At 42.1% G+C, this 27700-nt stretch overlaps 1 protein-coding gene across 3 annotated transcripts in view; it reads right to left on the reverse strand.

Annotated features, from left to right (window-relative positions):
- Positions 1–27700, reverse strand: part of TNS2 (tensin 2) — a 175443-nt gene that overhangs the window by 60556 nt on the left and 87187 nt on the right. For all 3 annotated transcript variants that reach the window (XM_044287578.1, XM_044287580.1, XM_044287579.1), the window contains exons 3-8: positions 17633–17670; positions 11218–11256; positions 9295–9333; positions 5219–5265; positions 2473–2644; positions 1999–2049 (exon numbers count right to left, since the gene is read on the reverse strand). In XM_044287578.1, the coding sequence (XP_044143513.1) occupies positions 1999–2049; positions 2473–2644; positions 5219–5265; positions 9295–9333; positions 11218–11256; positions 17633–17670 (386 nt within the window). The remainder of the gene's footprint in view (positions 1–1998; positions 2050–2472; positions 2645–5218; positions 5266–9294; positions 9334–11217; positions 11257–17632; positions 17671–27700) is intronic.

Genomic DNA, 27700 nt, shown 5'->3' on the forward strand with positions numbered 1-27700 from the left:
ACCCTCAACCATAATTTTTTCGATGGTCAGCTCAGCAGCATACACTCGCCCCTAATGTTTTAAAGAATCAGCTCAGCAGCAGACCCTCACCCCTAATGTTTAGATGGTCAGCTCAGCAGCAGGCCCTCGCCCATAATTTTTTCCATGGTCAGATCAGCAGAAGGCACTCACCCCTAATGTTTTAGAGTCAGCTCGGCAGCAGACCTTCAACCCTAATGTTTTAGATGGTGAGTTCAGCAGCAGGCGCTCACCCATAATTTTTTCCATGGTCAGATCAGTAGCAGGCCCTCGCCCCTAATGTTTTAGATGGTCAGCTCAGCAGCAGACCCTTGCCCCTAATGTTTTAGAAGGTCAGATCAGCAGCAGACCCTCACCCCTAATGTATTAGAAGGTCAGATCAGCAACAGACCCTCACCCCTAATTTTTTAGATGGTCAGCTCAGCAGCAGACAATCACCCCTATTTTTTTAGATGGTCAGCTCAGCATCAGACCCTCACCCCTAATTTTTTAGATGGTCAGCTCAGCAGCAGACCCTCACTCCTAATGTTTTAGAAGGTCAGATCAGCAGTAGACCCTCACCCCTAATGTTTTAGAAGGTCAGATCAGCAGCAGACCCTCACCCCTAATTTTTTAGATAGCCAACTCAGCAGCAGACCCTCACCCCTATATTTTTAGATCATCAGCTCAGCAGCAGACCCTCACCCCTAATTTTTTAGATCATCAGCTCAGCAGCAGACCCTCACCCCTAATTTTTTAGATCGGCAGCTCAGCAGCAGACCCTCACCCGTAATGTTTTAGATTGTCAGATCAGCAGCAGGCCCTGACCCCTAATGTTTTTGAGGGTCACGAGCAGGCCATCAATCATCATTTTTCAAGAGTGTGTATGATGCCCTCCTTTATGTGTAATAAAGGGTGTATTGGAGTGCCGGTTCCGTGTAATTTTTGGCAGCCCTTTCACTTAGTGCATAGGCTTTATGAGTGTAGTAGTCCCACTACCTGAACAATTGTACCACAATGTGAATGAGGCCCTCCTTTATGTGATATACAGGTTGTATCGGAGTGCCTTTTCCTTGTAATTTTTGGCAGCACTTGCACTTTATATGCAAGTAAATATACAGGAAAGAATGTTTCCTAACAATTTTTCCTCTAAAATCTATTTTATCTTCGGTTTTGTGCATATTATTGTCAGTCTGTAAAAGTCGCGTACTACTCAGACAATATCGTTACCAGCAGCGACCTGGGAGTCCAAGATGCATCCAGACATCCTCCCCATGCTGTTCCCCAACCATTTCAGTGGGGTTTCCATGAATTTCTGACCTTTTCATGTGAACCAGACACCCTCCCCTCTTCAGAGCAGGCGGTGCCTGGTTTAATGCTCGGGTCCTCCCATTGACTTCCATTGTGCTCGAGTGTTCGGTAGAGTACCCGAGCATCCCGAGGTGTTCTACTCGAGCACCCGAGAACTTTGGTGCTCGATCAACACTAGTAACAGACAAACGGACGCAGAAAGCACACAGATCATCCATGTGCTTTCCTCATCCATCTGATCCGCAAAAAGATAGACATTTTCAGCAAATGCGGACCATGGACCCTTTGGAGTTGATGGGTCTGCATAAAATGCAGACAGCACACGGATCGCATCCGTATTTGGTAGATCTGTGATTTGTGGGCTGCAAAATGTGTATGGGTCATGTGTATGGGACCTTATACCACCATCTGTTTTTTTTGGTGCAAATCAATAATACATTTGGATAAATTGATTTGCAACAAAATTCCATCTCAACTACGATAGTAAATCTGCCCCAGTATCTTTTATCACAGTTCATGTGAATAGCATTTCTGTAAATTGTGACAACCCTCGGCCAGTTGCTGTCTCAAACATCACCATCCACAGTAAGATACTGCTCAATTCAGACAGGTGATCATAATGTCTCTAATACCATGCATCCTTCTTACCCAGACTCCCTGCTAATACTCAGTTAAGCGTCATGCCTTTACCTTTGGGTTGAGCTTTCTAATATCATGTCGTTTTCTTGACAGGTTGAAAAACTGTAAAAAAAAAGAATTGAATCAAGAATGAAAAAGTTAAGTAATAGCAATTGTATCTGATAATATAAATAAACACAACCTACATTGTTGATCCAGAGGAAGGCAAAAACCACGAGGCAGAAAAAAAACCTCTCCTTATCCACGCCAAGCCTCTATATAAAGTAGAATCATTGCGTAGCTTTCACTGGGACATCACAACACATAACTGTGACAGCAAATCATGACATGGCACTACCATAACATTGCATTTATAAGGGCTGTGCCATGTTTCGCTGCAATACTTATATTATGTGAAATCTCAGTGGAGGTGGCTTCCTAAACAGAGACCTAGAGTGACTGGATCAGGTTCTACTGAAGGTTGTATCTCAAGGACAAATACCGAGTGGTGAAGTTTTATATGTGAGGGACTCCAAAAGATCTTACTAGGTATTTATCCTCATGTTTGGATCTCAGCATGCTTGCCACCTCCCGCAGATTGCTTCGATATCGCTGTTCCTCCAGGATGGTGGGGAAGAAGACGCTAATGATACGTTCAGTGATATACGTCAGGTCCAGGTCATAGCTGCGCTGAATCACTTGGTCCAAGCTAAAACTTCTGTATTAAAGAAAGTACAGTAGATTCACTAATTCCAGTAAAAACCTGTCACACTTTATTTTTAGAAATAGGAAGTCAAGGAGCCTAAAGAGATCACAGCAGAATGATCCTCAATCCCTAATTATAATGGTTGAATTTAGCATTACAAGCAGAACTGCAAACATAAGTACACTGATTCTTTTATAGGACTAAGGCAGTAAGAAGGATCTACCCTTAGAGAAGTAATAATGGTCTAGCCTTGAAGCAGAAAGAAGGACTTACCCTCAGAGCAGTATTGATCTACTCTGAGAGCAGCAATAAAGATCTACTCTCAGAGCAGAAAGAAGGATCTACCATCAGAGAAGTAAGAAGGATCTACTATCACAGCCGTACGAAGGATCTACCCTCAGAGAAGTAAGAAGGATCTACTATCACAGCCGTACGAAGGATCTACCCTCAGAGAAGTAAGAAGGATCTACCTTCAAAGAAGTAAGAATGAACAACCCTCAGAGCAAAAAAAAATAAAAAAATCTACCCTTAGAGCAGTAAGAAGGGTCTACTATCACAGCAGTAATAAGCATCTAACCTTGGAGCAGCAAGAAGGATCTACCCTCAGTGTAGTAAGAAGGATCTACCCCCAAAGCAGTAAGAAGATTCGACCATCAGAAAGAAAAAGAAGAATGAACCCTCAGAGCAGAAAGAAGTATCTACCATCAGAGCATTAATAATTAAACCTTGGTGCAGAAAGAAGGCTCTAGCCCCTCCCCCCCGCCCCAAGTACAAACCGGATTCCCAAAAAGTTGGAACACTATACAAATCGGGAATAAAAACGGAATGCAATGATGTGGAGGTGCCAACTTCTAATATTTTATTCAGAATAGAACATAAATCACGGAACAAAAGTTTAAACTGAGAAAATGTACCATTTAAGGGAAAAATATGTTGAATCAGAATTTCATGATGTCAACAAATCCCCAAAAAGTTGGGACAAGGCCATTTTCACCACTGTGTGGCATCTCCCCTTCTTCTTACAACACTCAACAGACGTCTGGGGACCGAGGAGACCAGTTTCTCAAGTTTAGAAATAGGAATGCTCTCCCATTCTTGTCTAATACAGGCCTCTAACTGTTCAATCGTCTTGGGCCTTCTTTGTTGCACCTTCCTCTTTATGATGCGCCAAATGTTCTCTATAGGTGAAAGATCTGGACTGCAGACTGGCCATTTCAGTACCCGGATCCTTCTGCTACGCAGCCATGATGTTGTGATTGATGCAGAATGTGGTCTGGCATTATCTTGTTGAAAAATGCAGGGTCTTCCCTGAAAGAGATGACGTCTGGATGGGAGCATATGTTGTTCTAGAACCTGAATATATTTTTCTGCATTGATGGTGCCTTTCCTGACATGCAAGCTGCCCATGCCACACGCACTCATGCAACCCCATACCATCAGAGATGCAGGCTTCTGAACTGAGCGTTGATAACAACTTGGGTTGTCCTTGTCCTCTTTGGTCCGGATGACATGGCGTCCCAGATTTCCAAAAAGAACTTTGAATCGTGACTCGTCTGACCACAGAACAGTCTTCCATTTTGCCACACTACATTTTAAATGATCCCTGGCCCAGTGAAAACGCCTGAGCTTGTGGATCTTGCTTAGAAATGGCTTCTTCTTTGCACTGTAGAGTTTCAGCTGGCAACGGGGGATGGCACGGTGGATTGTGTTCACTGACAATGGTTTCTGGAAGTATTCCTGAGCCCATTCTGTGATTTCCTTTACAGTAGCATTCCTGTTTGTGGTGCAGTGTCGTTTAAGGGCCCGGAGATCACGGGCATCTAGTATGGTTTTACGGCCTTGACCCTTACGCACAGAGATTGTTCCAGATTCTCTGAATCTTCGGATGATGTTATGCACAGTTGATGATGATAGATGCAAAGTCTTTGCAATTTTTCGCTGGGTAACACCTTTCTAATATTGCTCCACTATCTTTCTGCGCAACATTGTGGGAATTGGTGATCCTCTACCCATCTTGGCTTCTGAGAGACACTGCCACTCTGAGAAGCTCTTTTTATACCCAATCATGTTGCCAATTGACCTAATTAGTGTTAATTGGTCTTCCACCTCTTCGTTATGCTCAAATTTACCTTTTCCAGCCTCTTATTGCTACTTGTCCCAACTTTTCTGGGATTTGTTGACACCGTGAAAATTTGAATCAACGTATTTTTCCTTTAAAATGATACATTTACTCGGATTAAACGTTTGATCTGTCATCTATGTTCTATTACAAATAAAATATTGACATTTGTCATCTCCACATCATTGCATTCAGTTTTTATTCACAATTTGTTTAGTGTCACAACTTTTTTGGAATCTGGTTTGTATTAATAAGGATCAACCCTCAGATTAGTAATAATGATCAACCCTCAGAGAGAAGAATGAGCAACCCTCAGAGCCATAAAAAAAAAAAACTCAGAGCAGAGAGAAGAATTAACCCTCAGGGCAGTAAGAAGGATATACCCTCACAGCAGTAATAAAGATCAATCTACCTTCAGAGCAGTATAAGTGATCAACCCCAGGGGTTTAAGAAGGATCTACCCTCACCTTGGCAGAGAGCTCCTCTGTTTGACATTGAGAGATTTGGTGGAACCCTGAAAAATACAACAACATAGCAACTCAGCATATCACATGAACAAAAAGGGTATGTGATCACTGCAAATGTAGTCAGGGTTGTGTCATGTATCTATCTATCTAATCTTCCCATTATTTGTTCACTCGGTGATTGTGCCTGTATGCAGGGATGACCATCAACCTCTGGTTGAGAGCAGGGCAGGCTGGGCACTGGTTGCTACTGCCTTAGAAGCCCAGCATGAGTGTGGATTTATAGGGTTTAGTTTTTATCAAATCATATAAAGCTTCTCAGATGGCACAGCATATAAAGGCTGGCAGGGGTGCTGTAACATACAGTAATGCTGTTTCTTATTTCCACAGTGAGTTATACAATTCTCAGTGGAGCCACCACTCCCCTTGTTTCTCTCTTGTTCAGCTCAGGATTGCAAAACTCTAATGAGAAAAGTGGTTTGTGGTGTTTATCCAGGAGCAACAACAGCACAAAAAGTGGAATAAATCCAGGGGGTCCGGAATAACAACTAGCTGTAGTCAGGAAAGAATGCTCTTTAACATAGCTGATTCTATATATATATATATATATATATATATATATATATATATATATATTCAACCCAGAACATAATGTTACAGGTATACACACAAAATTATTTGGTAACTTTATAAATGTATTTCATTAATTATCTTGAACTAAACTTAAATGACAATCTGTATTGTACTTCAGAGCTGCATTCGCACTTCTGTCGGATGATATTGGAAATAGTCAAAGAAACTTGTCAACACACCTTTAACAGCTCAGCTGAGCTCCTATCATGTAGTGGGACCGATAAGCTAGCCATGCACATTAGATGTATTTTGGCCGAATCCCCTGCTTTCAGTGGAAAAGGCCGGCTTTCTAATGTGTATGTGGGGCCTCCAACAGATATCTAATGTGTATAGCCAGCATTAGTTTTACCTACATAATATTATTGTACAGTACAGGGTTGGTGATAACAATTCTCTCCAGAAAGAAAATCACTAGAACAAGCTCTGGGCAGCCCAAAAGAAATGCAAGAAGATTTCAGCTCTGAAGCTTGCAGTATTGTGAATGCAGCTCTGGGCAATACATCAGGCTGTAATCAGGGTCAGTCAATATCAATGATGATATGTATTTACAAAAGATAATCAATTCTATGCAAATTGTAAAATGGTGGCAAAGACTGGTACTTAAAGGGGTTCTCCGGGCTTTTAATATTGATACCCTGTCCTCAGTAAAGGTCATCAATATCAAATCAGCAGGGGTCCGACACCCGGCACCCACGTCGATCAGCTGTATGAAGGGAAGGCGTGCATGCCATCATCAGGATAGGTCATCAATATTAAAAGCCCGGAGAACCTCTTTAAAAGGGTTCATTATCTTTTAAAACTTTATGGGGTGTCATTTTTTTTTATTTTTTTTTTACATACCACCCCATATATCCCCCTTTTTATACACATAAGGATCTCTGGAAGCAAAGAAATGTTTCCCAGTGTGGATTTTTTTGTAATCTTTAAATGGGAACATATAGCAAATGTGGTAGGGTAATTTATGTCATGGGCATACCCCCGCTGCACCATTTGCACTTTTATTAAAATGGCGTTCCTCATTGGCCTCATATGCAGTTCAGTTCTGGGCACCAATCCATAGAAAGGATGCCCTGGAGCTGGTGAAAGTACAAAGAAGAGCGACTAAATGGATAAGGGGCATGGAGGGTCTTAGTTATGAGGATAGATTAAAAGAATTAAATTTTGTCTTGAGAAGAAATATATAAGGGGAGACATGATTAACCTATACAAAAATATATAAATGGGCCATTCAAAAATACGGTGAAATTTTTTTCCATGTAAAATCCCCTCAAAAGACAAGAGTCATTCTCTAGAGGCGTCAAAGCTTCTTTACTGTGAGAACTGTGAATCTGTGGAATAGACTTCCTCAGGACGTGGTCACAGCAGGAACAGTGGGCACTATTAAAAAGGGCCTAGAGAAATTCTTAAAAGTAAATGACATTAATCTGGGTCTTGCTCCCTTTATCTTAAATTCACTTCCCCACCTCTTCCTTGGTTGAACTTGATGGACTTATGTCTTTTTTCAACCGTATTAAATATGTAACCATGATAATACACAGTCATGCTGTGGTTAAGTCCGGCATCTTACAGGGGTGTAGTAAATATCCATATCATATATACATGTGTAGAATATACAGTACAGACCAAAAGTTTGGACACACCTTCTCATTCAAAGAGTTTTCTTTATTTTCATGACTATGAAAATTGTAGAATCACACTGAAGGCATCAAAACTATGAATTAACACATGTGGAATTATATACATAACAAAAAAGTGTGAAACAACTGAAAATATGTCATATTCTAGGTTCTTCAAAGTAGCCACCTTTTGCTTTGATTACTGCTTTGCACACTTTTGGCATTCTCTTGATGAGCTTCAAGAGGTAGTCACCTGAAATGGTTTTCACTTCACAGGTGTGCCCTGTCAGGTTTAATAAGTGGGATTTCTTGCCTTATAAATGGGGTTGGGACCATCAGTTGCGTTGTGGAGAAGTCAGGTGGATGCACAGCTGATAGTCCTACTGAATAGACTGTTAGAATTTGTATTATGGCAAGAAAAACGAGTGGCCATCATTACTTTAAGAAATGAAGGTCAGTCAGTCCGAAAAATTGGGAAAACTTTGAAAATGTCCCCAAGTGCAGTCACAAAAACCATCAAGCGCTACAAAGAAACTGGCTCACATGCGGACCGCCCCAGGAAAGGAAGAGCAAGAGTCACCTCTGCTGCGGAGGATAAGTTCATCCGAGTCACCAGCCTCAGAAATCGCAGGTTAACAGCAGCTCAGATTAGAGACCAGGTCAATGCCACACAGAGTACTAGCAGCAGACACATCTCTAGAACAACTGTTAAGAGGAGACTGTGTGAATCAGGCCTTCATGGTAGAATATCTGCTAGGAAACCACTGCTAAGGACAGGCAACAAGCAGAAGAGACTTGTTTGGGCTAAAGAACACAAGGAATGGACATTAGACCAGTGGAAATCTGTGCTTTGGTCTGATGAGTCCAAATTTGAGATCTTTGGTTCAAACCACCGTGTCTTTGTGCGACGCAGAAAAGGTGAACGGATGGACTCTACATGCCTGGTTCCCACCGTGAAGCATGGAGGAGGAGGTGTGATGGTGTGGGGGTGCTTTGCTGGTGACACTGTTGGGGATTTATTCAAAATTGAAGGCATACTGAACCAGCATGGCTACCACAGCATCTGGCAGCGGCATGCTATTCCATCCGGTTTGCGTTTAGTTGGACCATCATTTATTTTTCAACAGGACAATGACCCCAAACACACCTCCAGGCTGTGTAAGGGCTATTTGACCATGAAGGAGAGTGATGGGGTGCTGCGCCAGATGACCTGGCCTCCACAGTCACCAGACCTGAACCCAATCGAGATGGTTTGGGGTGAGCTGGACTGCAGAGTGTAGGCAAAAGGGCCAACAAGTGCTAAGCATCTCTGGGAACTCCTTTAAGACTGTTTGAAGACCATTTCAGGTGACTACCTCTTGAAGCTCATCAAGAGAATGCCAAGAGTGTGCAAAGCAGTAATCAAAGCAAAAGGTGGCTACTTTGAAGAACCTAGAATATGACATATTTTCAGTTGTTTCACACTTTTTTGTTATGTATCTAATTCCACATGTGTTAATTCATAGTTTTGATGCCTTCAGTGTGATTCTACAATTTTCATAGTCAAGAAAATAAAGAAAACTCTTTGAATGAGAAGGTGTGTCCAAACTTTTGGTCTGTACTGTATATAGATTTAAGAAATATTATTCCAGAGTCCGTCCCTGAATTTTCCTTCCTCCCACCCCTCCTCCTCCTCATCGTCTTCTCTAGAACTGGCTGTGTCACTTTCTCCTTACTTTCAGCCAACATAAACTTGACACAGAAACGCAGCCACGTCCTGCTCATTTCCATCACCCCTTCCTTGCCAGCCCCTCCGCTTTCCCTGTATTGATTAATCCCCTTCCTACTTACCATGTGCTGGATGCACGGGCCGGGAGCCGTTCTTCTTCTCTGTATGACAGGACACATGTTAGTACATACATGGCAGTTTGCATCCCAATCTGAAGGATTTCACATAGGGATTTTGCAAATATGACACGGCCTGATGTTTCCCTGGCTGAAAAGTTGCAATTCTCATACTGCTAAGTCTAATGGGAACAAATAAAATCTGAATAATCAGAAATGTATAGAAAATTGAATATTTCAAAAGAAAAACATATGAATGGGACTTATCTGGATGGCCAGGGCTTAGCGCGGCCCATTGGATTTACTATAACTTAAGCCAGTTAGTTGGGGTAAGTTGTAGCTGGAGTCTACAGCAGCCCATAGTTGGCATAGATTTGAGTTTCTGGTGCACTGCAGGGCAGAGATGCTCCTAATATACTGCATTAAGAGACATCTGCCTCCTAAAGGGAACCTGTCATGTGGATATTTGATTATAATCTAACTAATTATATACAATCATTAACTACTAAAAAGTACCTTAGATGTATTCACTTACTGGTGTGACAGATGGTTAACTCATAATATACATGCAAAGATGGCGCATGCTGCATGCTAATGAGCTGATTTGAGTCCAGCGTGATGTCATTGAGTCCAGCGTATGTTTAATTCACAGCTATAGCCACTCCCCAGCCCACCTGCTGCTGATTCATATGGAAACAAACTGTCATTCAGCAGTAGGTGGGCGGGGAGAGTCAGGAGCTCATAAATATTCAGGACTCATCATTATCAGCTGGAGCTTTTCAATACAATATGTTGGCAGATTGACTGGGTCAATTAAAGAAAGTGACCCAGCATTTTGCTAAGAGAATCAGTCACTTATTTATGTTGCCCTTAGTTAGGACACCATAAAACTGGTGACAGGTTCCCTTTAATAAATTAGGCACATCTCACATACACTTTTCCAATAGATGTTCTGTATCAGTTTCTAATTGTTTTCAAGATCTCTGCTTGCTCTCATTCAATGGGAACCTTCATTGTATACAACACATAAATTAAACTCTGTCCTGTTCATGTTATGGACACCAAGGTGCATGTTTTTTTTACAGTCCAGTTATCAGGGATGTCTTATAACCAGATGTGTCTATCACCTGAATAGATTTATATCCCCTGTGAGAAAGCAATAAGGGTACATCCACACGGGATGGTTACGCAAGTAGTGTTTTACGGAAGTGGATGAGATTTTAATAAATCTCATAAAAAATGTGCTGCATAAATTAACATGTAGTGTGGATTTTAAAGAGCACTTGTTGTCAACTCCATCAAACCACGTATATGGTACGGTTGATCCTGAGGAGTTATAACGCGAATATCCACCATGGATTTCACGCTTTGCAATGCATTGGGTGGAAATCATGGCAAATCCACAGCAAAATCTGAAACGCATCTGCAGCAGCAAAATCCGCAGCAGAAGTTGCAGTGTACAAAATCCCTTGAAAACTTCGGGTAAAGCTGGCAGCATAAATTTACATGCTATGGATTGAAAATCTGCAGCACAGGCCAGTTTATCCTGCGAGTTCTCTCCACAGCATGTTCATGATATTTCTAAAATATCATCCATTTCGCTTGAACTGTAAATGCTGTCGATTTTCCACGTGAAATTCCACTGTGAAGAATCCACATAATTTACGCCACATGTGGCCGTACCGTAAGTATTCCTGCTCAATGACAACAATCTGATTTTGAAAACTGTGAAGAACTAATAAATAAAGTGTATTAGAAAGTTTTATAACTTTTCATTATACAAAGAATATGTATTTGCTAAAACCCAAATACCCTTTATATTATTGGCAGAGCCTAAATCTAAGAGCCGCAGCGTGTAGCTGCATGACATCTCTGCCATCCTGGACTACAAGTTTCTATAAAACAGAGATAAAAGGCTAAACTACTCACCATGTCAGCTGGTGGGGGAGAGGAGCAACCTGGGGGTACCTGCAAGCGGGGAGTAAGAGTGATGTTATGAAACAAACATATTTTCTACTTAAAGGGGTTGTGGCATGAAACATTCTATATTAAACCAGCACCTGGATGTGAATACTTTTGTAATTGCATGTAATAAAAAAATTTGTTTAGCAAGTGAGTTATTAAATAAATAGTATCTGTATAGCGCCACCTGCTGTTTTTTATTTTCCTTATTTTTTGTCCGTCTCGCCGTCTGGCCGAACACGCTCAGTTTAAATCTTGAACTGCACACCAGCCATATGTTCTGTTGGAAGCTGTGGCGGTTACAGGAAGAGAGCTGCAGCAGAAAGGACACCCCCCGCCCCAATTTGATTCGGCAGCTTCACCAAAGTTAGGCTACTTTCACACTTGCGGCAGTGTGATCCGGCAAGCAGTTCCGTTGTAGGAACTGCCTGCCGGATCCGCCGATCTGGATGTGACTGAAAGCATTTGGATTCGGATCCGTCTCACAAATGCATTGCAAGAACGGATCCGTCTCTCCGCTTGTCATGCGGACAGACGGATCCGTCTTGTATATTTTTACACATTTTTACCGGTCTGCGTATTTTGATTGCCGGATATGGCACTAATACATTCCTATGGGGAAAAATGCCGGATCCAGCATTCAGGCAAGTCTTCAGTTTTTTTCGCCGGTGATAAAACCGTAGCATGCTACGGTTTTCTCTTTTGCCTGAACAGTCAAAACGACTGAACTTAAGACATCCTGATGCATCCTGAACGGATTACTCTCCATTCAGAATGCATGGGGATATGCCTGATCAGTTCTTTTCCAATATAGAGCCCCTGTGACTGAACTCTATGCCGGAAATGAAAAACGCTAGTGTGAAAGTACCCTTAGCCAAGAAATTCTATTTGTTAATATTTAATTTGTCACAAATCGCTATAAATCAGATATACCTAGGCCACTCTGCCTTAGGGTATGGCCACACAGAGCGGCCGTGTTGTGGTAATGCTGTGGTGAAGAACCGCACGGCCAATTACCCCGCAGTTGCCTTTCATGTAATAATGAAGACCGCGCTGTATAGTCATCATTCATTGTTAATGGCCGCGTGGCACCTTTAAACATGAGCTGTTGCTGGTATGGGGTATGGCTGGTTAGCTGGGGGCACAATATGCATATTATTTCTGTTCTTGCCTGCAATCTCCTGCAGTAAACACTGAATATTAATCAGCTCTGGCATACCCACTTCTCCAACCCCAGCGCTCTCCGGCCCTACAGATGGGAGCCCTTATTCTGCCATCTGCTTTTCCTACTTATCCACATCATCTAATATCGATGAGAATATGTCATCAGGAACATCCAGCTCCTCCTCTCTCTTCATCTTGCTGACTTTTCTAGGACATGGAGACCAATAAGGATGATTTAGAAGAAGTAAATCGAGCAAAAGACCTGGCCTCCCTAAGTGGTGCAGACTGAATGGTATTGGTTGGCACTCTGGCACTGGAATAATAAAGGCTTCCATCTTATTGGTATTGAATATTTCTCTCTGTAACTTCTGCGCCCTCTGCACTTTTATTGACAGGGCCAGGCGGTAAAAACATCATCACACCTGGTCCTGTTAATCAAAGTGCAGAGGGCACAGTAGTTGCAGAGAGGGCAGAGCCTCTAGGTGTAACGGCATTGAAAAAGTCAAGTTAAAAGGTTGTCTGAGATAATTCAAAATCTCTGTGCCGCTGGTCCAGTCCTTCTGCTGAGGTGATGTGCCAGCATACAGCTTGTGACCATTGCAGCCAATCCCTGTCCTCTGCGGCAGACAACTGAGGATAGTGATTGGCTGCAGTGGGCTCCATTTACCTTGATGTCACCGGTGCTGTTAGTAAAGAAACAGCGGTAGAAGCAATGGACCAGCGCTGGAGAAAGGGAAAGCATTGGCGTGGTCTCCTGTTCGCTCTCTAGCTCCATTTGTAAACAGCAGCTGAAGTTTCTGTGATGGCTTTTGTACGCTGCTGAATTACATCAGTATTCACAGGGGAGCCGGAGCTGGACAGCTCTTCTACATTAACCCCTTAGAGGCTGCAGTCTACTGCAAATGGGACATCCAAATAGTTAGAGAGAGGAATGTAGCTCCTTCTGTCACTCCATCTGCTCCCCCTGGATGCAATCGAGGTGTCCCAATTTTACCATTATTAGAGGGGGTTAACAACACAACACATTATTTCACTGCTAGGTTCAAACCCAGAAAACAGTGGTGGAATTGTAGTTTTTATTCTGCCATTCTCCCAAAGAAAGAGTTTTTAAAAATGAATCCATAAGTTGTATGTACCCAAAATGGTGCCATGAAAGAATACTATTCGTCTTGTGAAAAAAACAAGCTATTATATGGCTACATTTATTGAAAAATAGAAAAAGTTATGACTTTAAGAAATTCCGGCAAAATAGGCTTGGTAATGAAGGCAGGTGGATGACTAAACTCACCAGTAATGAAGTGGTTAAAGGGGTTATGCCATGATTGATGTAAAAAATAAAAATCAGACATCACATAGGATCTTTTTCTAACAAATCTAGAACCAGCCCTGTACTTCACATGGGTTCAGAGATCTCCCCATTCATTGTTCCAGTTGTTTTTCTAGATTATCGTAAAGGGTTTTTCTATGATTTTAATACTGATGACCGATCAGCTGGTTCTATGGGACAGCTCGTTCTTCTACACTTGAATAGGAAGAAGCCGTCCTATAGAAGTGAATGGGACGGCTTGTAATTACACCTGCTCACCACTGCGATGTCGACGGCGAGCAGGTAAACAAACAAGGAAAGGCTGCGCTCGCATGGAGCATGGCCTCCTCTTCGACCAGCTGATTGGCAGGCGTGTCGGGTGCCGAACCCCCAGTGATCTGATATTGATAACCTATCCTGAGGATAGGTCATCAATATTAAAATCCCCGAAAACCGCTTTAAGCCTGGCAGCTAATTTTGAGCGAAGCAAAGCATTCAACACGGAATTTGGTCTGAAGTTTAGGAAGACTTAGATTCGCAACTAATTTCCTTGTGCTTCATGGTAAAATGGCGGTGTTGCTGAAAACGATTAATAGAAGAAAATTGGAGAGTTGTCACGGACGTTCCCGAGACAGGTGGCAGGAGATCAGTGAGACTGGCAACACCTGGTTTGATCTGACATGTTTTCCGTTTGGATCAAATGACGTCTGTGTTTCTGGCTTCGGTTGGAGTTGTGGATAGCTGTTGTGTGGATCTCGGCTAAGTTCCTGTTGCTGCCATAGCCACTTAAAGTTAAGTGTTTTCTTTCCCTTTTGTATTTTGTTTGGGTTATTTTGTGTGTTGCATTTCCCTGTCATTTGTATTAAGGCCTGAGGAAGACTCCTGTTCGTCCTTCCTTTTGGAGGAACAGGTTGTCTCAGTCCTGACATTAGTACCAGGGTCCTAAAGGGTGAGTTAGGACACTAGGTATTCCAGTGTATGAACTCATCTACCTCTGTGGTCTGTTCATACTGGTAGTGTCCCTCCCCTTTCCCTAGTTTCCAGGCCTTATTCCCCACCCCTTTCCCTCCTATGTTCGGTGTGGTGTTTCCCTCCCACACCCGAACATGTGGGAGGGAACGTGACAAGGGTGCAGGGAGAGAGAAGGGAGACTGCAGGGAGACATGCTGCGTCAGTTTTATTTATTCCTATATTTACTTATTCCTACATCAGCTGTAAACTAAGATATGTAATTAAATACCAATAAGAAGGAAGCCTTTATTGTTCCAGTGCCAGCGTGCCAACCAATACTGATGCGCCCTCTGCATTTTGATTGACAGCACCAGGTGTTATGATGTTTTTACTGCTTGTCCCTGTCAATCAAACCGCAGAGGGCGTAGCAGTTGCAGAGAGAGCTGAGTCTCTAAGTGTAACGGCAACGCCCCAGTTACTCCTAGAGGCTCATTTGCATATATGAATGCATCATTTTTCTCAGTAATGCGGGCACAAATGAACATGGGACCGACACAGATGCTTTCAGCTGCCAAGTGCACATGTAACAGGTCAGCCAGTGTCATAGGTACAAATATGCTGACTGATGACCTTTAAGTTGTCATTTGGGAATCCTGAATTTTTGCATATGATGGACACATAAAACCCTAACGTTGTTATACCATTTAGCGAACAATAGAGCCAAACAAATCAAACCAGCTTTTTACACCTTCTACCAAGCATTTTATTAGCTTTGGCACTGTGGGGCTCTAGATGACACTAAAGCAGCATCGTAAGACAGAGAGCTCATGAGTAGTTCTCATGCAGAAACCCGACATGTCCTCTGTAAGGCCTCTTGCACACGACCGTGTGCTCCCCATGGCCATATTGCGGCCCGCATACAGTGGGTCCGCAATACACAGGGGCACCGGCCGTGTGCATTCCGCATCATGGATGCAGACCCATTCACTTGAATGGGTCCGCAATCATGGAGATGCGGAATGGAAGCACGGAACGGAAGCCTACTGAAGCACTTACGCACATTTGAGCACATCCGTACGTTCGTGCTGCGGTCCTGCAAAAAAAAGAGAACATATCCTATCCTTGTCCGTCTTGCAGACAAGTATCGGACATTTCTAAGAAGGCAAAAAAAAAATGGTGGCATGCACACGGTCTGATGACCGCAATACACATACAGTGATGTGCATGAGGCCTAAGGGTACGTCCATACAGGATGTAAAATCCTCTGGAAAATATGATGCAGATTTGAGGCAAGTTACGCAAAAAAACACGCAAAAAATCCACACCGCAGGTCAACTCTGCAGCATTTTTTTGTCCTGTGTGGACATCTCATAAACCAGTAGCCTTAGAAACAATATATGATAATGTACGCAATCACTGGGCAATAAACTGCATATTTACTTGTTATTCTTATATAATCCCCACAATAAAGGGAAATGACGAAAACCAAGGTAAAGAGTATTCCAAATGAAACAGTAGCTAAAATCTAAAAATGAAGAATCATGCTTCATGAGGCTCATGGGTCTTTATGATCCTGGGACACTTTTAGAGGGATTCTTCTAACACTAAACGCAATCACATCTCTTTAGGATTCCACCGAAACGAATCATGTAAATACGTATGAAAACTAATGTATGGAAGGAGTCACAGCCCTGGGAAAAATGGCACAAAAGATCTTTATCCAGACACATACAAACTTCAGGGGCTTGAAACTTCACAGGTCTCAAGTTTATATATAGACTGCCCTGGGAAAACCAATATATAAGACTCCAGTAGATGCCACAAAGGATCTTTATCTGGCAGAAAGTATAAACGGGCCTATCACTAGGTGAGTTCAGACCCACAGGGCGCAGGTTTATGGGCAGACGGGGAACCCTCCACCCTTGGCTCGGACAGAGGAGCCATTCACAGCAGCTCTCCCTATAGAGAATGTCCAGCTTCTCCGCCTTATCCTGATAGGGAGAAATACTCATAAATACTAAGAAATGTGCTGGACGTGTACAAGGCATCAAATAGACTGGATGTGTAATGTACGTTTTCTAACATGCCATGCATCAGCTCTCTAAAGTCTGCAGCAGCACAGATAGAGGGGTATTGTGGAACAGGATGGGGTTTTACATACCAGGCGATTACTTATTCTGGATATACGTCACAGAAAGGAGGTAGAAATAAAGCAGATGTCACATTGAGCTGGACATGATAATGGGATAGATAGTTCAGTATACAGTACAATTTTAGCTACATTTCAGCCATGGACCAAGATGAGATAAGTGACTGTAGTGCAGGGGTGCACAACCTGCGGCCCAGGGGCCACATGCAGCCCTCGATATCATTCTGTGTGGCCCCCAACCATCTGGTGACAGACATGTATGTCTATGTCTTATGGCTGCTCATATGCATTTTTCATGTATTCTCTCATTAGATGGGAAACCTGGAGATGTAACCAGACATTTATAGTATATATACTGTATGTACAATACGCCATAAATACAGTATCTTAGTAATACCCTTTTAACTTTTATTTTCGGCCCTTGGGATTCCTTCAGTCTGACAATGTGGCCCCCAACCAGAAAAGGTTATGCACCCCTGCTGTAGTGTGTGGCTAAATGTCACTTACCTCCAGGGAGACAAGAGGATCAAATAGGAGAAAAAATAACATCCTGTCGAAATCTACTTTACCATGATGCCAGTCCTCAGGTGAGGTTCTTCCTGGCTTCAAAAACACTAGACTGCTGACCATGTCCAAATCGGTGGAATGTCTTATCAGACCATTAGACAAAATCTAATATCTACGACCAAGAGGGCTGTACAGAATAGCTCCAGAATTGTTATTACACAAGGAATGCAAGTAGCTACTAAGACATGTCAGGAGAGGTGACATTTAAGAAGAAAATGTGACAGTCTGGAGGCCATCATCCTCACCTTTCCTTCACATTTCTTGTGACTTGTAATCTTGCAGACTGGAAAACAGAAAGAGAAAAGCAGAGCATGAGACACTTGTCATTATATAGACATTGCTGTTTTACTGTGTTTAAAATTCTGTCACACAATGTGGATCATATGCATCAATACTGCTATGTTGGTTTCTTGATATGGCCATTAGGACGGTCCCAACACACTCCATATGTGATTTAACGTCTACAAGCACACTGGACCACCTCTGCCAAAAATTTCCATTTCATATTTTCCTTTTGCATTATTCTGCCAAACTATAACTCATCAGATGTGTATAAAGAGGAATTACCGTATTTTTCGCCGTATAAGACGCACTTTTTCTTCCCCCAAAATGGGGGAGAAATGCCCCTGCGTCTTATACGGCGAATGCAGTCAGTTTTACATCGCTGGCAGCGATGTAAAGCGAGCGAGGACTCGGGGACGGACTGGGAGGAGGAGCTGGGGCCGGCAATAGCGGCGGGGCGGTGCAGTCACTGTACTAAAGGCCCGCCCCGCCGCTCCGGTGTACTAATAAAATATGTCATATTCAATGAATGGTTATTAAATATGCCCCTTTATGCCTAATAGTACCTTAAATCCTAAGCGCATCCGTACAATGCAGGCCGGGCGGGCGGCAGCGTAACTCCCTGATGTCACGTGCCTGCGCCGCCTACTTTATGAATGAAGCAGGCGGCGCAGGCAAGTGACGTCAGTGAGTGACGCGCCGCGCCGGCTGCCCGGCCTGCCGGCATTGTACTGAAGCGCTTAGGATTTAAGGTACTTTTAGGAATAAAGAGGCATATTTAATAACTATTAATTGAATAAGACATATTATATTAGTATACAGGAGCGGCGGGGGATCTGTGGATGGCACAGTTATGGGCTGGGAGGGTCTGTGGATGACACATGTATAACAGTGCCATCCACAGATCCCCCCCCCTGTAACAGTGCCAGCCACAGATCCCCCTGTAACAGTGAAAGCCACAGATCCCCCCATAACAGTGTCCGTCATCTACAGATCCCCCCATAACAGTGTCCGTCATCCACAGATCCCCCCATAACAGTGTCCGTCATCCACAGATCCCCAGTAATAGTGCCATCCACAGACCACCTAGTTCCAAACCCACCAAACCCACAGCACACCTTTTGGTTAAAAAAAATATTTTTTCTTATTTTCCTCCCCAAAAACCTAGGTGCGGCTTATACGCCGGTGCGTCTTATACGGCGAAAAATACGGTATTCCAAAAACTATGACCCCTGAAATTTTAAATATCTCCAAAACAACAATATGTAGGACTTCCTAGGAAAACTTACAATGCCACCAAGTCATACCCAAGGAAAGTCCCTCAGCATTTGACCACCTCTAATGGAACTAAAGACAATGGGAGGAATTTATCATGAGGGTCATATATGAAGTCAGTTTTTCTTGAGTCTGCGTTGGAGTACTTTATGACACATTTATCAAATGTCTCACATTGTTTGATAAATTTGTCTTATCCTTAGGCCTCTTTCACACGACCGTATGGCTTTTTCAGTGTTTTGCGGTCCATTTTTCACGGATCCGTTGTTCCGTTTTTTGTTTCTGTTCCGTTTTTCTGTTCCGTTTTTCCATATGGCATATACAGTATACAGTAATTACACAGAAAAAATTGCGCTGGACATAAAATTTTCAATAGATGGTTCCACAAAAACGGAACAGATACGGAAGACATACGGATGCATTTCCGTATGTGTTCCGTGTTTTTGGCAGACCCATTGACTTAAATGGAGCCACGGAATGTGATTTGCGGGCAACAATAGGACATGTTCTATCTTTCAACGGAAAAATGAAAATACGGAAACTTTTTTTTTGCAGAACCATTGAAATAAATGGTTCCGTAAACGGGCTGTATACGGAACATAAAAAACGGCCCGCAAACGGAAAAAAAAAAACGGTCGTGTGAAAGAGGCCTTAAATAGAAAGAGAAAAGCAGCGCTTTAACCTAACACTTTTGTCTAGAAAAGCTTCTCCAGTTTTCTTACTCCACCCTCCTACTGGAGTGAGACTGCAACTTTTTTTTGAGACTTTTAAAAAAAGTCCAAATGATAAATCTGGAGTGATGCTCATTAACATAGCTAACCACACTCACTTTCCCATCCATATTTCAAAACTGGAGCGAGTGGTGTAAAACTGCAAAAAGTCACAAATGTTTTTTTTTTTTTTTTTTTACAAAGTGCAAAAAGTCACAAAAGCCATGTTGTGTGATTTTTTGAAGCCAGAATTCTGGAGTGATGGTGGCTCAAGGATTAGCACTGGTGCCTTGTAGTGCTGGGGTCCTGAGTTTGAATCTGACCAAGGACAACATCTGCAGGGAGTTTGTATGTTCTCCCAGTGTGGGTTTCCTCCCACACCCCAAAGACATACTGATAGGGACCTTAGATTGTGAGCCCCATTGGGTAAAGCAAGTGATGATAATGTCTGTAAAGCACTGCAGAATATGTCAGTGCTATATAAATCAGGGCCATTGTTGGTTAAATATGACTCCACAAACCCCTACTGGAGTGACTTTAGGACTTTTTAAGAATTTTCCAGTCATAAATCTGGAGTAAAACTCATTAACATAGCTAACTAAACCCACTTTCCCACCTACTTTTCAAAATTGGAGTGATGTAAAAATGCAAACATTTTCAAAAATGTGGCACAAGTGACCTCAAAAGGTCAAAAAAGCCCTGTTTTGTGACTTTTTGAATACAGTTTTCTGGAGTGCATGACTTGATAAATTCCCCCAAAGTCTTCATATCTGACATTTTACAATACAGCAAGCAGTGGTTTAACTAAAGGGGGTGCAGAGCTTGTAGTTGTCTTGAGGCACTTATAAGTCACTCTACGCCATAGGAAGAGACATAGGGGAAGAATTATCAAAACTGGTGTAAAGAGACACTGGTTTAGTTGTTCATAGCAACAAATTAGCTTGATAATTTCCTTTTTCCAAGGAGCTCTTACAAAAGAAAGATTGGCTGCTATGGGCAACTAAACCAGTTCTACTTTACACTAGTTTTCATAAATCTCCCCTTAAAACTTTAAACCTGGCCGCAGACACTGGATTTCAACCTTTTGCTCTTGGTGAGATAAGCCACTGTCAGACTTTCTCCCCTCTTCTTTTCATGACACGCGCTTGCCCAGCCAGGCCCTGCTTGTCTCTGTATGGTAGTATGGTAGTTCTCAAGAGAGATGTATGATGGCTGGTCAGCCTAACAGATATGTCATAGTTGGGGATCCTGTTACAGATTTTGCCTCGGGGCCCAGCAGGTACAAGTAAACCATATGGAACCAATAAACGTATCCTAAGCCAAAAACTATTGGAAGTGATGATGAATTCAGAGACAGCACGAGATGGTACTTCCACCATTATAGTACATTTTGATTCTTCCCTTGATGGAAGAACCATCATATTGTCAAATATTATTCAAGAATAATAATGTATAAAGAGATTAAGGTATACGACAAGTTTCACAGTAAAGTGACGTGCTTTGGCAAGATACACCCTGATATCCAAGATGCTCTATGACTATGAACCTCAAATTCTCACTGACATAAATGAATGGCCTATACAGGGACCTATTAATGTGTTAGGCCCAATTTACTCGACCGTGTTTTTGGTCCACATCCGATCTACATTTTTTGTGGATTGGATACGGACCCATTCATTTCAATGGGGTCACAAAAAAATGCAGACAGCACATTGACTCCGCAGAGGTGGCTGGAGGTAACCTTAAGGCCTTACTCATAGCCTCGCTATCAGGAAAGTTTATTAAGCCAAAACTGTCCTTCCTTGCTTCCAATGCCCTAAATTGCTGGATAACTTACCACTCCCTCACTAACAAGGACCCCCTCGTCGAGGCGGTCCCAACCCCACTGGCGGCTCTTGACCATCTTATTCCTGATCTAGGTGTCGGTACGTGGAAAAGATATAACCTGACAGAGATTACCCAACTTTTCCAGACTGATGGTCTGAGATCCTTTGAATGCCTTCATAACACGTCTAAGGTCCCCAATGCTGAATTTTATAAATATCTTAGGGTCAGGCATTTCCTGACCGAGAACCCCACTTTACCATCCATTAACAGACAGATACTAGAGTTATGGTCATTGCCTACTCAATCCCCGAAAACCCTTCGCCCCTTATACGCCCAGCTTAGTAATAAGGATAACTTTCATAAATCTGCACCGCTGATGTCCTGGGAAACGGATTTAAAGTCTGAATTCTCTCCGCTACAATGGAAATCAGCCTTCAAATACATTTCAAAGAACATAACGTGCGTAACACAATATGAGTCATATGTAAAGACTGTCTTGAGGTGGTATTTCACCCCGGAAAGGCTACACATCATTTACCCATCGGTCTCCCCTTTATGCTGGAGGAACTGTGGTAATAAGGGCACGTTGTTTCACATTCTATGGGACTGCCCAATAATTAAGCCTTTTTGGGTTGAAGTTTTCTCCATAATCTCCCAGCTCCCGAATGCAGAGCCAACCTTGTGCTCTCCATCCCCCTCTTTAGCATTGTTACTGATAGATATAACGGATATACATAATTCGCTCAGGGGTGTGGTTTGTCATATCCTCCTCTCAGCCAAGTTGGCTATTACCTCAAAATGGAAATCTCCATACCCGCCCACTAGTCAGGAAGTCACTCAAACCGTCAACAAAATTTGTCTCTATGAACAAATCATGGCCTCAGCTTCCAACACCATAGCCTCTAACACGAAGAAATACGAAAGGACGTGGAATGTGTGGAAGTCGTCTAGTTACATGCTCCCCCCCTGATCTCCCTTGCTAAATGTTGGAGGATGACCCTCACTCTCATATGTCTTCTCAACACCCTCCCCCCCCCATCCCCCCCCTGTTTCTCTTCGTACACTCTGAGGAATTGTGAATGTGAATTTTATGTTTTTTTTTTCTTTACTGTTGGATTTGATTTTATATATATTATTTCTGCATCACTTATGGTATTACCTTTATACCTATGTAGTTTTATGCTTTCATGCCCTCTGTAGGGCATTTATTTGTCCCTCCTAGACTGCGCTCACCTGCGTGTGTTGAGCAGTCCTAGCTACACCATATACAAATCTATGTATGGGTATGAAAATACATATCTCTGTTCATCCAGATATTTCAATAAAAAATATTTGACTTTAAAAAAATGCAGACAGCATAACGTGTGCTGCCCGCATCTGTAAGTCCGTTTAGCAGTCCCGGAAAACAACATATCCTATTCTTGTCCGTCTTGCGGACAAGAATAGGCAGTTCTAACAGAGGGCAGGACATACCGATCTACAACGTACACAGCCGGTATCCGTGTTTTGCGGCTCCGCAATTTGCAGACCGCAAAAATGGCTAAGGCCATGTGCATGAGCAGTTAGTGTGAGGCACAAATGTCATCTGTTGCTAAAGGAAAGCCTCGGTATTACTATTTGTGTCTCATACGTAAAGCCGAACATTAAAATCCCCAAAGCTAGGAGTCATACCTATATGTGGTTTACTGGGAAAACTGGAAACTCCTCATTTATAGTTTACAGGAAAAGTCAACAACTTAACTATGAGTCGCTATTCTATGTGACACTGTGACATTACCCTGCAATATGAACTCCCTGCTCGTATTACTGACCACAGAGGTTTTGGCTCACAAAGGGCTCAATTGAGACTGACTGACCTAAATTTGGATAAAAGAAAAGACCGGCACTCACTTATCTTCAAAGATTTTTTCTCTTTTATTCGCCACACATAGATATGTTCAGTGACGCGCGTTTCGGCTCTGTTGCGAGCCTTTCTCAAACCAATGGCATATAACAAAATCATACACTACAATTGATTTAAATAGACCGCCAAAGCGGAAATGACATCATGTAGTCATGGTAATTCAGACAAACAAAATGGAGTAAAGGGTAAAAAAGAAAAAAGAAAACAGAAAAAGCAAGAAGGAGGGAACAAAAGAAAAGGGGAAACACAGAGTAACAATTTAAATAATCAGATACACGTGAGAAACAGCCCAATCGCAACAGCATCAATAAGAATGATAGTAGTCATAGATTCTTTTGAAGTTCTCTAGATATTCGTACTAGCTTGCAATTCGAATATATATAGTACGAATATCTAGAGAACTTCAAAAGAATCTATGACTACTATCATTCTTATTGATGCTGTTGCGATTGGGCTGTTTCTCACGTGTATCTGATTATTTAAATTGTTACTCTGTGTTTCCCCTTTTCTTTTGTTCCCTCCTTCTTGCTTTTTCTGTTTTCTTTTTTCTTTTTTACCCTTTACTCCATTTTGTTTGTCTGAATTACCATGACTACATGATGTCATTTCCGCTTTGGCGGTCTATTTAAATCAATTGTAGTGTATGATTTTGTTATATGCCATTGGTTTGAGAAAGGCTCGCAACAGAGCCGAAACGCGCGTCACTGAACATATCTATGTGTGGCGAATAAAAGAGAAAAAATCTTTGAAGATAAGTGAGTGCCGGTCTTTTCTTTTATTTGTACTTGGACTTCGGCCCTGGACACGTGCACCACGCCTACAAACGGAGTGCCGGCTGACCCTCGTTGAAATGACCTAAATTTGGAGTCCTACAAATCTCAGTGCTACTCATTAACTGAGGTTTAGCTGCACTTCCAAACTGCGAAGCTAAGGACAAAGTCATGAGGGAGGTCATCAGGACATTCCACCAAATATACATCTAAAATAGTTAGACCCTGAAGAATAAACCCCGAACATTATCACTGACAGGTTTGCTATTTAGGTCCATAATGAGATTGATTGACGTATTATCAGTAGATTCAGCAATTTGGTCTACCTGACCCTCCCAACCTTCTTCTGGCCAGGACCAAAAACTATCTCTGATATAGTATATAAAAACAAAGTATTACAAGGTGCTGACATCAAGACACTCTACCGGCAGCGACTTATCTCCCCTAGAGCAAAGGATCAGGCAGTTATAATCCAACTTCCTGATTCGTACCCCCCCCTGCCGTTAGATGGGCAGCTGGTCCTGCCTAAATTGGAAGTTTCAATCCATATACATGTGTATGGCCATCTTAAAGGGGTTCTCCAGGAACTAAGAAAATGAAAATACTTAAATATTACTTTATTATAAATATATTCCCAAATACCTTTTATTAGTTATAATGTCTCGTTTTGTCTGGGGAGCAATCTTTAGGATAAATAAAATGGCCACCTTCCTATTAGTACACACAAAACCTTTAAAGAAACCCTTGCATGCTTTGGTAATGGATATGATTTGGTGTTTTCTTGCTCACACAACTATTCTCTACTGGTCTAAGAGAAACTTAAGTAAATGTTCACGTGTGTTCCTATTGTTCCTATTCCTTACACTTCAACTATAAGTATAGTCACATGGTAAAGAGGCAGGTACCTATAGTCTACATTGATGGTTTAATTGCCACACATCATATGATTGCAGTTACATACAATTTGCAATTAGCTAAACCACTGAAAACTGGAAAAAGTTTAGTTGATGTGATAAATTCCAGTCCCTTGTGAAAACTGTTGGTAGAAGGGCTAGAAGAGGCCACAAGCAATGGTGGTATAGGACACTGGCAGCGGCGATGCATTGAGAATGTTATTCTGACACTCATCAGTTCTCCTTATAACTTTTGGGACACCTTTAATGACAAACTGAATGCCATTAGGGGTATTCCTCATGCAGCTGGTCAATGTAACACCATGGTACTGGCATGGTTGACCATCTCAGCACAGTTAGACCAACTTTATCTGACTTGGTGGTGGTTTGATTGCCTACTGATCATTTATACAAGCTGTTTGACTGTGTAAGCATTACAAGGCTGCTTAGCAAAAAACTGTATTTGGAAACATTAGGCAATTCCATCCCCAACAGTTGAATTCTAACTCTTACAGGAAGGGTGAGGTAAAGCCCCAGAGAAAATGTATGAGAATGGTTTTCATTCATTGTACATTGAGGTCCAGGAAAGAATATAGATAAATAAAAACAGGTGGAGAAGTACACTGTTTTCCTCTTGAAACCCTTCATGGAATAAATATTCTGACCTGAGGGACCACTTCACATGTGGGGCACATTCCCGTTTTATACAGTTGAACATAATTAGTGGCTAAAAACATATTGAAGTAAATCTATTAAAATGTTCTGAAAACATACTGTAAGTGGGATGGATACACACATCACGTCTTCAAAAACTTAATATGATCACTGATATCAGCTTTGTATCTGAATTCTTCTAGTAAAAAGAGAATGCCTAAAGTGGACAACCTCTTTAAAGCCTAGTCATATGGCTAAATTATAAAATATATACATGTATACATATTTTTTAGGCTCCATGATGAATGGTAAAGTAGGGCATTCTGTGACTCTCCAACTACTAAGTAAATTATGTTCTAGCCTAGTATTTTCCATAATACCGTGTCTATATCTTCCGACTACACGGAAATCCTAACCGTTCCACAATAGAAACCTTAAAGGGGTTTTCCAGGATGTGAAGAACATGGACACCAGAAACAGCTTCACACCTCTTCTTGGTTTGTGTCCGGTACTGCAGCTCTGCTTCAGTGAAATGTTTGGGGATGAGCTGTAATACCATATGTAACCTGTGGACAAGTGCAGTGCTGCTTTTTTTAAACTAAAGCAAATATGTGTTACTAATCTTGGACAACCTCTCTAAGGCTACTTTCACACTAGCGTTGTTTAAATCCGGCGTTTAATTCCGACACCGACGTGTGAAAATGGATAACATTTTAATCCTGATCAGGATTTTGATCACAAGGAAAAAATGCATTGGAAAAAACGGATCCGCCATTTATGGACTTTAACTTTTTTTCATATTTTTCGGGTTTAACATGCAAAAGCCGGATCCAGTTTGACTGAACACACGGCGCCGGATCCGGCGTTAATGCAAGTCAATGAGAAAAAGGCCGGATCCCGCGTTCAGTCAAAGTGTTTTGGCCGGAGGTAAAAATACAACATGCTACGGTTTTCTGAAAAGCCTGATCAGTCAAAAAAACTGAACTGAAGACATCCTGATGCATCCTGAATGGATTACTCTCCATTCAGAATGCATTAGGATAAAACGAATCAGTTTTTTTCCGGATTTGAGCCCCTAGGACGGAACTCAGCGCCAGAAAAGAAAAACGCTAGTGTGAAAGTACCCTAAGGAAAACATTTCATTAACCATGGTGTTCTTAAGGCAGTATTTCTCTTTCACTTTTATGGGAGTTCCAAGAACAGCCAAGTGCTGTTGCTCGTCTGTCTTTGGGACTCCTATAGAAGTTAACAGAGAGATATGCATGCGTGGCTTCCTCTCCTCTACACTACGTCCAGCAAACAGGAGTCCCATACTCGACATAGATGAGGGTCTCAGAAGTTGAACCTTCATTTTTTGGAATTGCCATAAAGGATCAAGATGGGGATATCCAGGAGAATTCTGGTGACATCACAATTGTAGGAGTATTCAATGTTCATGTGGGAACCTCCACACTCTCGGAGAACCCTGATTCAGAATCATAGCATTAAAGGATGCTCACATTGGTAGCAATCACAAGGGAACATATTTCAGTAATAAACGACATATCACACCATCTTGTGTTTCTTTTCAAAAAGCAGTGGCTTAGGCAGGATGCTCAATCTCCTCAAAGAGACCAGCCCTGTATGGAGACTTATTGGCAATGTTCCATGGGAAACAAATATGGAAAGAGGTATATCCCAAGGAGATGTTTCCAGCTCTTGGAACTGGTCTCTTTAAAGAGATTCACCACCATGCCAAAGCCGCATTCAAAGCATCGCACCCAGCCAAAATCCTACTCCGTACTGATGAGGGGCAAGTACCCTGAAACAGCTGTCTGTGGATGGATATCTGGCTTGGCTGTCTCTTGTCAAATCCAAAGGCTTGTTGGAGAGTTGAATTTTGACTCACAGGGAGCCGCTTCCAAGAGGGAGATAATGTACCTCTTTGCAAAAAGCAGTAGAAAAGACTTGGGTTCCCAGATTATTCATCAAAATTACATTAGTAAATATTCTCCAGAAA

Source organism: Bufo gargarizans, chromosome 3 (genome assembly GCF_014858855.1).
Source record: "Bufo gargarizans isolate SCDJY-AF-19 chromosome 3, ASM1485885v1, whole genome shotgun sequence".
NCBI classification, from domain to species: domain Eukaryota; kingdom Metazoa; phylum Chordata; class Amphibia; order Anura; family Bufonidae; genus Bufo; species Bufo gargarizans.